General features: G+C 41.7%; 1 protein-coding gene across 1 annotated transcript in view; it reads right to left on the minus strand.

The window, feature by feature from the left end:
* Positions 1-12107: 12107 nt before the first annotated feature.
* The window catches only part of wnt10a (wingless-type MMTV integration site family, member 10a), a gene marked incomplete at both ends in the record, with an annotated part of 13936 nt that continues 12909 nt past the window's right edge, over positions 12108-13134 (minus strand). Inside the window, one exon of the mRNA XM_080839675.1 lies at positions 12108-12608. Coding sequence (XP_080695801.1) covers positions 12108-12608 — 501 coding nt within the window. The remainder of the gene's footprint in view (positions 12609-13134) is intronic.

The following is a 13134-nucleotide window of genomic DNA, read 5'->3' on the forward strand; positions in this document are numbered from 1 at the left end:
TGCAATCTTCATGCTGTATTATGTTGCTGATTGGATTCCCACTTTCCCACACATCGTGAACCACAGAAGGGTCGACTTCTGCGTCATGTGTAACAGACCATTCAAATGTGGAACAACAGAACGATAAAATAAAATGGTTTCCAAGACGATGGAAAGGTTTTCCTTGAGAAACTGGTGTCCACAGTTCTGTTTGAGCGATATGTCATAAAACCTTCTATTGACAGACTTGGCCTTGAGATTGGAATATCCACATATTATTCAGGGGTCTTAATCAGTGGTATGCTGTGCACAGTGACTCACACCTCCTTAAAGCACCACTGAATCTATTATTTTTGGTATTTAACAATGAGATCAGAAGAAAGAGTATGTTTGTCTGTGTGGTTGATATCAGTTTGGTACTGGCTTTAGGAAAAGGCCTAAGATAAGGCAGGTGGGTACCTCCGAAAATGTCCCCTCTTGGTCTTCCTCTATCTTGTATCCTGGATACAAACTGTACAACATGAACTGTACCACACTTACTATATTCATATCTCTTCTAATAGCAGCAAATTGGTAAAAAAAAAAATCTATCTGACTTTTCTTGACTGCTGTTGTCCTCTCACACACACAATGGAGTTGGAGTCACATCTGTTTGTATTTTATTTACTCACCTACCATAGAAACCATATCAACAGCCTTTTTTTAGTAGCCTCAAAGCCCATTGGTCAGTCTCTGCATCATTTTTAGGTCAGGAGGACAGGCAAAGCATCACCCAGTGGGTGCATCACCAAGGTTACCATCCCTGTTGTTATTCAACCTTTGTCCCACAGGTCTATCAATACAGGCATTTTGCCCTGTGATTTAATATTGGCCCGCCACTAACCATAGCCTGTGGTCACTAAAAAAAAGAAAAAATAGAAAAAGAAAAAGTAAAAACCTGAAGAGCCCAAGATTAAAGGGTAACGTTGCACTTTGCGTTTTATGTTATTAATGCCGTAATTGCTAATTATACTCTTTAGAAGTTTTGAAAGGTCGGTTGATGATGAGGCAGTTTAGCTTATTTGGTGCAGATAACTTTGATCAAAGCTGGAGAGCACAGGGTCACTGGAGAGACAGCACTGGGGCTTAGGAGGTAACTCCAGGGGCACAGACAGGAGCGTTTGATTTCCAAGATGTCCGAGTGTAAACATTTTCGAGCACTGTATTTAAATATGGCAGGACCCAAGGCGAGGGGGATGTGACACCAATGATGATTACAGCTGTAAGCGTTCTGACCTGTGCAGCATGCAAACTAGACGTGTAGAAAAATGTGAAGTAGCACTGATAAAAAGTCGGTTTTCAGATGTCAGGGTCTTTCGGCACATTCCTGGATTTTAGGGCAATCATGGGTGAAATTGTCCAAAAATCTGCTGAAAGCTCCGCTCTGGAGAAGGAAAACATTCCATTCTCTATGGCTGTTGCTGATGCTTAAATGGGGCATGATGTGCTTTCCTCAGGATTTTCACTGGGTCCTTATGTGTTATTATGGATAAAGCATTGCATAATATTGCATCAGTTTACAGTCCAGCCCCTGATCAAGTGTTTTAAAGGGATAGTTTGGCCAAAAAAAATGAAATTCAGTCCTTATTCCATCACACTCGTGCCACTAGATTCCTATATTGGATTTATTTTTCATCAAGGAAGTTATACAGCTTGACAGGATCTCTTACTCAAGAGTTGCCACCATTTTCTACCATCTTGATCAAGATTAATCACTGTATGCTGCACAGATAACTAATCTAACTAACCAACATTAGATTAGTGGTAGAATCTTGACATTATATAATTATTACCGTAACTTATTTTGCACCACTATTGTCACCAAAAATAACATTGCTTATAAATAATAGTCTTATTCCATGCAGCTGCATTCTTTTTGCTGATGTGACCAATGACTGCTTGATTGGATATTAAGGCCTACATCAGCTACACATTTCTTCACAGTCAAACAATACTGCTGGAGCAGTCACAAAAATAAACACATGGAACTGAATGGAAAAGGTTGGAATCCACATCTGGGATGTTATATATAAAAAGAGTTGGGTAGGGATTTGCTAGTTAAAGAATGCTGTAGCTTACGGTTCAAAAGGTTTCTCACCCCAAATATGTGGTGTTTTTAAGTGAGTAATTTAATGCTACCAGATTGCACTGTCTGCTTTGTGCTTTGATACGTCTACTTAAATGTGCTCACATGTTTACAGCTTCTCTTGGCCATATGTTTTGATGGCAGAAAAGGGGACCACTGCTGACTTGCCCACAGTCAATAAGCTGAGTAGGTTTTGGATTGTGAAATCATTTTTAATTTAATGAGCCAAAAACACTATCAAATATGGTGCAGATACACAGTAGGATATAGCATGACAAGGTCTAAAATTATAAGGAAACCCCTAGAGATAAATGATGAGTAGACTCATCACATCAGATAATTTTCAAATGCTGACACATTTCCGGATCTGTCTGTTTTGATGTTATCTCCCTCTGTGCTATTTTTGGGGTCTGTCCAATAAGGTCATTCACATCACACTTCAGATGTGTGATACAGTGATTCACCCATCTTAGTTTAGAACTTGTGAATCATCATCAGCACAAAAATGTAAATCACCTACAGGATTCTGAGCAGAATGACTCATCATGACAACTCATTCCAAAAAATTCTTTTCAGAGTCACTATTGAGTTACCCAAAACTTTGAGTGTATAAGATCACTGTCTGTGTGTTTTGGCAACGAGAGGACACTGAGTTCTTTAAAAAAGGTTCAACAAGTGACTTAAGAAGCCCCATTTAAGCATGACTTATGCAGTATTCAAGAAGTCATAATACAGAGGGCGCACTTAGAGAAACAGATTGAAAGGAATGACAGACCAGGGAGGATGAGTGGGCCAGCTCTGCGCTGGAAGCTTGCCACAGGGGGACAGAACTGGACCACTGGCTCCTGGCTCTCGTCCATTTATAGCACAAGCAGTGCAGGAATATTTAACCCCGTTGATCAATATTTCAACGAATTGCTTCCTGTGTCACTCCCATCTCTGCACTCGTGAAGGCTCCATGCCATGGAGCCTAATCTAGTGTAAAGTAGAGCAGTCGCTTGGGCCAGCGGGCTTTTTCAACTCTCTCAAGAAAATGGGACCAAACCCAGCACTGGTGTCGGTTTAGGTCAGCCAGTGCATGTCGCGAATGATGTTAAAAGCATGTACTTGCTGGCCTAAGTTCAATATTTCATGAAGACAGCCTTCACATTATCCCTCTCTTTTCTGTCAGGTCATTCATGCCAGGACACCCATGAAAAAGTCATAAGGATCAAACTGTAATGTTAGCACAGATCAAGTATTTGTAAAGAATCTGACAGAATGGGGTGTACGGGGAGTCTCGTGAGGGGACGTTTATTCAGTACAGAAGCCTGCAGTAAATCGCTCAGCGTTTTTTTATTTCCTTGTTTCACAGTAATTACTAAAACAACAATGGCGCCACAGAGCAAAATTCAATGTCAGGCTAATGACTTATGACCACTTACAAAATGTCTTAGGAAAACAGAACTATATAAAAGGGGATTACATGTACTTTTCTGCCCCAGTATCAAGATGTAAAAAAATACGGAACAAAGTCCAAGTCAAAGTGCTAGACAGATGCGTCGTGACTTCTGGCAGTGTAATCTGAGGGCAAGAGTGGGGTCTTAATGGGATTAAAGTGCTGTCTTTGTGTGAGTTCTCTTCTGATCTGACACATGGTGCTTACATCTGTACTGACTGGGGCTTTTTTTACTCAGAGCTGGTCAGACATCCACCTGAGCCCCTCTAATCAACTCGTGTCCAATCAGGTGCCCTTCTGCAGCATCAGCCCCGGCTACTTGACCTATCCCAGAGGCCAACTCAGGGCGACTGTCTAGGCTTCTGCCCTGGCTTGCCCACTGTCGTGCTGTCATTATTCTTTGTCATGGGTATACCCTGGTTCATCCATTCTTTCGCAGTCTAACAGAAATATACTTCTTATATCAAGAAGTATCATTTTAAGGGAATATTTTGATTGATAATCCATTTCCCCCCCCCACAGAAGATAAAGCCGACTCTTAAGAGTATTGGCCAAACAGTCAAACCGTGTTGTTTTTAGTTTTTAAATGATACATTAAAAGTAATATATAAAACTAAAAAGGAACGTCATAATTTTAATATACATATTCCCATTGAAATTATGACATTCCAATGTGTGGTTGTTGTGTTAGCAAGCTATTTTTTATGTGACCGTCATGAAGCTTTATCACACAGATTGACACAAACTCCAGGGCCTCGTTTCCCGAACACGCACTTAGCCTAAAAAGGACTTGAAATCGGCCGTAAGAGGGATCCTATGTTGCAGAGCGGTTTCCCGACGCGGCACTTAGCTTAAGTTTATCTTTCGTTGAGAAGAATTCTACGTGTGGTCAGGACCAGTAGTAACTTCACACTTAGCGATGCAATCCAGTAGTAACTTCACACTTAGCGATGCAATCCACCAGGGGCGTCGTTCGGCCTATTATAGAAGAAATCCAAAGGATGTTTCTGTGTATAGCACATCATGAGAATGTCATTGTTTCAGAAAGCCCAGTTTAAATGTATTGTTTATTACTTATTTAGCCTACCGTTCCCTATTCTGTTGCCATGAATGCTTGCACACACCCTCAACATATTCCCAAACTTAACCTTGTACATTGTTGAGCCTTTTTCTATATTTGATTTTAATTGATATTTTATTTTTCCTGGCAAACGGATGCTTCCTCCTAGGTATACTGAACATCTTACCAACTCTGTTAGAGCAGTTCACCACACAACAACTCCCTGTCATGTTGCCTTCCTCCACAGCTTTCTCATCCACTTCAACGTTATCTTGCTTCTTTCTGCCGCGAGATTGCGCACGCAACCAGTGATGACGTAGCCGAGAAACCAATGTACACACAAGTGAGAAAATCGACTCGTCTGCCATCGATGAACAGGCGACCTCCACCCTAAGAGATACTTAAGAACTTGTGCACGTGGCGCTCGTGCATCTGACTTTAAGATGATGTTCGGGAAACGCTTGTAAATAGAAAGTGTTACTGAGTCTACTATGTCGCCAAAATCCACGTAGGCCGTTAAGATACGTCGTTATCGGGAAACGAGGCCCAGACACGTGGGCATAATAACAGTCATAAAGGCCACTACTGCAAAACTCCTAGAGATGTCTGCTTGGATGTTCTGAAAAAATATTGTCACACTGTTTTGAAGCAGTGACAGTTCAAGTCTTGAAGTCATATATATTCGTACAATGTCACCAACATCAAGGCCTACTAGCTATATGTCTATGAGATAAAGGCAAAACTGATGTAGTAGAAGGCTCTGTTGATTTCACTTTGACAAAACAAACCATATGAAAACTATGATATATAAAATAATAACTCTTTACCTACAACAGTTAAGCCCCAAACAGTTAGGTATCCTTCCTGTTGCTTCCTGTTTCCGAGTGAAACAAGTGTAACCTGCGAAGTGCAGTCAAGCACAGTCCCTCATGAGACTCGAACTTGCATCCTTAGGCATTTGAGGCAGCCCTGAAAGCAGGCAAAAATCCATTTGTGTTAGCATCTGTTACTAGGACGTGTCTTAAGGTGTGGGGACGTGAGGTTTGTCTCTGCCCCATGTGAGTAAATGTAAATGCCACACAAGTGCCATTTGACAATATGTTACCACCGCCCCTTTACAGCACTGCTAGTGGTCATAAAGCCAGCAATCAAACATTTCAGAGGGCAAACAATATAGAAATATCAGGTCCTGCAGAAAATGTGAGCCAGCTGATCATTTCTTAAATAGCCTAGATTACACCAATGAAGATTATCTTTTTTTTTTGTTAAAGCAGTAATTTTTTCCCATCTTGATTTTAGAGTCAGGGCTATGTAGGGTCTCTCTTGTCTCTTCTAAAAGTTAGTGGTTCCACGTCTCCAGATTAAAATGTCAGATTTTGCCGTAATCTACGACAGGAAAGGATTCAGGGAACTTAGACCTGGCATCATTTGTCAGTCAACGTTATCCTTCACGTCCAATGGTGACTTCCTTCACCACGTCGCTCCAAAATTAAAATTAGTTCAACTCTAGATTAATGTTCTAGATTAATGTCAGTTGTTTGATGAATTACTTTGTTTAAAGTTACAATCGGTGTATCTCCTATCTTTTTCATGAGTTGAAGAAAAACAGAACAGGAATCAAAGCATATTTATAGGGTTAACATGCAATGTTTGACCTTAAAGATTCGGTTTTGCTTGCGCGAAAGGATATTTGAGCTCAACAGCCAATCTCCCCTTAGCTAGATTAGCTAGCAAAGTAGCCAGCTGTCTGTATCTCACTGTAAATTAATTGCTTAGCTGTCTCAAGCTTGCTTGGTGTGTTTCCCACCGTTAAACAGGCTTTAAGACAGCAAAGTGTTGCAGTGCATAGATGCCCTTATCATAAACACATTACTTTTTACTGCCAGATGTGTTTAGTAGAGGTATCTGCCAGGATATCCCCTAAACTGCCTTTACTTGAGCTAGAGAGAGGGGCTAGTGTAGTTTCTCATTTAAAAACAATTCCTCATGCCCTATTAGTTTGTGCTCCACCTTTGTTCTCTGCCGTGCTAGGATACATTGGATAGGACTGATAATGAGAAACTTAAATTCTTTGGGAAGGGTGGCAAAGTCTGTAGTGTGGGTTTAATAACACATTTGGCAGTGTCACATTATTTTTGTCTTCAGAGCCTTCTGTGATAGGGTTGTAAATAGTCTTAGTTCTCATCATAAGCCTTTCTTTCAGCGATGGTCTCAGAGGTCAGTGATGTACCCTAAGTGTCCAATGCTGACCCTTGTAACACAGGCAGACGCTTCTGTTTTGTTTTCCACAGTAAACCCTCCCCTTATGGCTCCGTCAGTGCTGACGGTGACAGCATGGGTTTGCCACACAAGCCTGTGTGCAGAGCAGAGGAAGGGTGGCCCTAAACAATGCCTTTCACAATCACCAAACCCCTGCCCAGATTAATGGGTGCGATAGAGAAACAGTTCCTGCCTCTATGTGAGCTCAGTGCACGTTCGCTGCCACTGTAGAATTAATGATCATGTAGGATTTGTTATGATGTGGCACAATGACTGATGGCTATGAGTTGGCTGGTTGGGTAGAACAGGATGACTTGATCCCAATGGGCAGACTTGAAGTCTAATGGTTGACTGGCAAAGCAGCCCACACAAACCTTAGACTTCAGCCTTCTTCAGGCCGTTGACAGGCATAATGAAAATAGGGTAAGATTAACAGTGTCATTTCTTTATATCCTTATGTGTGTGTGTGCATTTTGGATAGGAATTGGGGAATGGCTGTGTAAAATGGATATGGTGGACTTTTTAACTGGCAAAGACTCACACTAAAATGCTCAATTATACAACCAGCAGAAAATATTTATACATATTATCACTCAAAGGAATTAAGTGCAGTTCCCTTTTACAGCACTGAGGAAGTTTCATCTTGTCTTTTCATTCACAAGTTATTCACTGCAAAAAAATAAAAAATAATCTGGAAGAGCTAGAACAACAAGCGATCCCCCGCCCTTCTGGACAACCGGGTACCTCAAGCTTGCACCCAAGCTGGCTCATGTCAAATGTTTTCATGTATCTGTAATCTTACGCCTGCGAAAGCACTCATGTGTGGTCCTAAAGCTTGCGAAAAAGTCAAAGTTCAACACTGTTTGCACACAACTAATTAAAGGAACCAGCCTAACTCAAGTCTCTGGAGAACACCATTCCATCCGTACAGTCAAGCAAGCGTGGATGAATCACTCACAGCTTTCAATAGAGGCATGCCATGGTTTCTGCCTCTTTGCCTCATGGTGCATTTGGTTTAACAAAGAAATAATAACAACTTATCCTGGGCCGCAATGAAAACTCTCTGAGTCTCTGCATGGTTTTGCTGCATTGTGTATACACTCTGCAGTGCCATGCTTGTATAGACTGGCCCTTCAGATTTGCTTGACACGATTCACCCTTAGGGAAAAAACACACAGAGAACACAGAGAAATTGGCAGCGCATCGCCTGTTTTGCAGCTGCCTCAGTACCCAACTTTATAGGCCCTGCTTCTGTTTTTTTTTTTTTTTTCAAAGCACTTCTTTTCTACCACAACTGCATTGGATGGCTTCAAAAAGTATGGTATTTTCTGCTCGCATTTATCCTGATCACTTAGCATCCTGATCTAAAATAATACCCCATTTCTGAAAATAACACTCCCCGGACACAGTCCTGGTTTTTAATTTAGCCTCTGTCATGGATTTATGTGTCAGGGTCAAGCAACAGACACAACTTTTTTTTTCTTGCTATTCACAAGCATCCATCTTGCGTCTTTTAAGTGCAGCCTTTCATATGAAACTGGTCAGTGTGCCATTTTAATGCAAAAAGTTACATAATACGCAAGTGACTACTCTGCACCTGTATCACAGACCTCAAACCAAAATGTCTCAGAGTTTCTCTTCTGGGAAATTCAGATTACTTCATGCTTAACTGTCACAGAAGATCCAAATGATGAACAGGCATGCCCTGTAATTGGGACACTTGATTGATGATTTCATTGAGTAATCAAATGCAGCCATTTTATTCCTCAAGTCTATCAGTGAGAAAGACTTGCTGTACACAATTATGATCAAAGGTAATCCCACCAGAGTCATCAAAGGTCCCATCAAACCTCCAAAATTCCCACAAGCCACTGAAACACTAATATTTCCTGCAGACATGCAGGCCTAGTCATGGCATTCAGTAAACACACTTCAGATCAGCACTCAAGATATCATGTGATGTACCAAGGAAATAACTGACATTTTACATTTACATGGATATAAAGATTTTCAACTAATGCATTTTCTGTGACGTTACAGCGAATGCTACCAAATCCAACGCTGCTGTCTGCAACCTGGACTAGCTTGTTGTGGGATGAAATGGATGACCATTAGCATTCATCAACTGTCCCACACTGCCCTGCCCTTTGTCACAGCTTATTGGAAAGCAAAGAAATGACAAGGAAGAGCTGCAAAAATCAACTTTCCCAGTGCCCTTTGTTGAAGATGCAATAATGAAACTGGATGTTTATGTAAAGGCAGGAACAATTAACTCTCAGCAGTTTGGCTCTCGATGAAACTCCCCGCCGACCATCGAATGCCCCACAGCCATCGCTGAGCGGATTGCCAAAGGCATATGTCAAACGTCAAATTTGGCTTCACAGGAAGGACATGTTCTCACAGTTCAAACAGCCCTCAGATGGGTACACGTGTGCTGAACTGCTGTCGTGGGACAGGAAAGAGCTTTTTATCTCCTTCTCTCCCTCCCTCTCTCCCTCCCTCCCTCCCTCTCCCTCCTGCCGTGTATGTTTAGATAAGAATATTTCTGTATGAGAGGGCGCATGAATAGTGCACATCTATTTACTTTGAAAGCACAGCTAACACATCCTTACACTTGACTTGGTGACATCATCCTACACGGGGGAAGCCAAAAGCATCCCAGGCTCGTGAAGCCCAGAGGGGTTTGTCTTCTTCAGGCTCCGCACGCGAGAAGCTCTGCAGAACGCCAGAGCCAGAGCACAGGGACTTTATCATCACTGCTGAGTCACACCATGAAGACAAACATGTATGTGTGTGTATGTATGTGAATCTATCTATCCATCTATCTATCTATCTATCTATCTATCTATCTATCTATCTATCTATCTATCTATCTATCTATCTATCTATACCCTCACATGTACAGTAAATACACATATTTCATTTTGTTATGTGTTTTTTTTTTGTGAACAACACCATCTCCATCTCTTTAAATTTAGGTTCTTTATTGTTTTACAAATATTAAGTTATCCACAAAATAAAATAACTTACATCATGAATAAAAAAATTATACATTTGAATCAAGAATGCACACTGTCACTCTCTCACCACATAGCATTTTTTACATCAGTCAAAATAAATGGCCCACTCGGGCAAGGAGCTGATCTGAACACAAATTTCTCTGCGCTAGGAGATGTGTGAGTTGGCATCCGTAGTTTAAATCAGCCAGCACACATGTCCGTTTTAAAACTTCTGAATGTATGGTCTTTGTCAGATAGTACAGTTTGCAGTTACAAGGAGGGGTAAAATATAATATCATCACAATCTTAATATCGAAACAAAAAAAAATGCAGATATGGGGCTTTTATACAGGACTTTCAATGTTTAACAATCTTTTTTTCTTGAACATGACTTTGGACGGATAGCTGGCCTCGTGAACACAACTCAGTTGGTCGGTTGTTGTAGCAGTGTGGGGCATCCTTCAGCTGCATCCAAGCCATGAAAATCATGTTCATATTGTCACAGTTAATATTACAATTACGCTCCAGGTCCTAGCCTGGAACAACTAATAACGCATTGATCATTATATGGCCAAACAAATGGATTACCTTAAGATGTTTGAAATCTCTAAAAATCATTATTGCTTTTATCAGGACCCTAACTATGATGGGCATTATTTACCAATTTGAACTAAATGTAAGTATTTTCTCTATAAATGTAAGTATCCTCATCTATCCTCTATCATTTTGACAATGATACCTCCCACCTGAGTGCACATTTTCACTCAGGACATGTTCCAGTTAATCCAACTAATTTAGACATGGCCCTCATTAATAAATGGCACTTAGACCATGGATCTCCAAGTCAGACACGCCTGAAATGAATCATTTGGTCATGAAAAAGACAAATCTACAATCTTTGTACTGGAAAGTTGTCATTAAGAGTTGCCATTAATCACACCTTTAAAATTTTACGAAAAAAAAAATCCTCAAAATTAATGTTCTGTGTTTTGTGTTTACGTGAAGGCAGAAGTGCCTTTTTTGCTAACAACAACAGCTGTATCTACACACTTTGGTTGTGTTTCACATTGCCTGGCCTGAGAATATGTGATGGCTGAGCCAAAGACTACCAGAGTTCAGGATGGGTGTGCTTCACAGGGATCCGCCTCTGTGCAATGGGTGTGACCCTAACCATGTGGTAATACAATTATGTGTGTTCACTGTCAGCCTGTCTCATCAAAGGGGAGCACTGACACATGAGTCATGGCCTTGCAACCCCAAACCAACAGGAGCACACAGCCTCGACAGGGCACACTGACAAGTGTTCAGGCCAGATGATAGTCCAACAAGCTATTCAGAGACAAAAAGGATGTGTGATGTATGTCAACATCGTCTCTCTCTTTCTTCTCACATTCCCATTTTTCTTAGCTCTTTTTCTTTTGACATGCAGCATCAGTTTTTTAATAATTCAGTTGTCCGCTGCATTGCCAAAGTATTTTCACCCCCCCTCCCTTATATGACCGATACCTGGCTTACTGACCTAGACACAGAGCGTAACAGATTTATGTTTCCTTACTGCTGAGGGAGGCAGCATTCGCATGGGTCATAAATGACAGACTATAACACAAACTGTACAATCAATGACATGCTGGCATTTTATAACTTATAATTATAATCTCATTTGGTATATGATACCACTTTATATCACTCAAACAGAGTTTATTACCAGACTCTGTTTTAAGATGGCTCTGTGCAAATGTAGGACTTACAGACTTACAAAAGATGTTGGATTTACAGGCAATGTCTTCTTTCTCTCTCTCTCTCTTGCCTTTCTTTTTCTATTACGAATTTCTTCTCCAAGTACCGGAATCCCGAGCCATTAGTAATTGTTAAGATCCACATTTTGAAATAAAGGAGTGCTCAGATATGAATGTAACCCACAATAGTTGTATCACTTTTAACTTATTTTTTTTTTTTACTTCTCTGAAGATTATTATGCAGTGCAGGTCCAAATGCTCGATCTGAACTACTGTGATTAGACACATGCTGCGTACACACGGAGTGCACACCTCCTCGCACGTCCAAGTCTCGTTTTTCATGCTTCCACTCTAAAAATGGAACTGGCAGTCCATCGCAAAGGGAAGGTTTTCCTTGCAGTCTCCCCGTCTATTTATAATGTCTGTAATTCTTTCATATAGTATATATATATATATATACATATATATATATATTCATTTATTTGGGTTGATGTGTTTTTTTCTCTTTTTATCATTTACAGACGTTGACCCACTCTGTTATCCTGCACTCCTCGCAGACCACGTAGCAGCACCAGTGGAACTTGCAGTTGCAGCGTTCGCTGCGCGTCTGCTGCAGGATGTTGTGGCCTCGGCCGCAGCACAGGCTCTCGCAGTTGCCCATGCCCGGGCTGGTTTTGTTGCAGATGCGTCCCTGCGTGCCCGCCGCGTCGGAGCCCAGATCCCGCTCGCAGAAGTCGGGCGACTTTTCGAAGTAGACCAGCTCGTTGTGGTTGGCGCGGCGTCGGTGGTGGTGGTTGTTGTGGCCGTGGTGGTGCATGGAGTTGGCGTTGGCGTTCTCCACCTGGCCCGTGTTCCTGTTGTGGGGCTTGATGAAAGTGGCGACGTTGAAGCGGTCCTTGAGGAGGGTGCCCACCGTCCTGAAGTCAGGCGTCACCTGCCAGCAGGTCTTGAGCTGGCAGCTTCCTGATGTGCCATGGCATTTACATTTCCGCCTCATGTGGTCCACCACGACCTGCACAGAAGAGGAAACATCAGTCCACCATATCTTTACTGTGCCCTCATCCTGTCACACAGTCAATCAGACTTTTGTCCAGTGAAATACCCTCTGTAATGTCTGAAATACCCTCTGTATTGGGCTCAGTAAGGAAGCTTGGGGCAGTGCACTGGGTGGCACACACTAAAACCGAATAGTCTCAAAGTTTCAGATGATATCAAGATGATAAATATTTTGGTACTGTGACTTTGGGTTAAGCAAGCATCCTGAATACGAGACAGTGCTGCATGTCTGATGAATGCAATCTGACAGGGAAGGAAACCTCCAAAAGCACCCTGAACAACAACAACACCAACCAGGCACCTCTGCAGTGACATGAAATGACTAAAACAGCAGGTAGAAAGCAATCCCCCCCCCACATTCCTTTTCTACTTTCACAATACAAGATCATTAGCGCTCCTGAAAAACTCCCTTCACAAGTTCATTTCACGGGCGAGGATGTCTACCCCCATACCCCCTTCTCCCCCGCAGAGACCTCCCATTC

The sequence above is a fragment of the Sprattus sprattus genome (genome assembly GCF_963457725.1).
Source record: "Sprattus sprattus genome assembly, chromosome: 5".
NCBI classification, from domain to species: domain Eukaryota; kingdom Metazoa; phylum Chordata; class Actinopteri; order Clupeiformes; family Clupeidae; genus Sprattus; species Sprattus sprattus.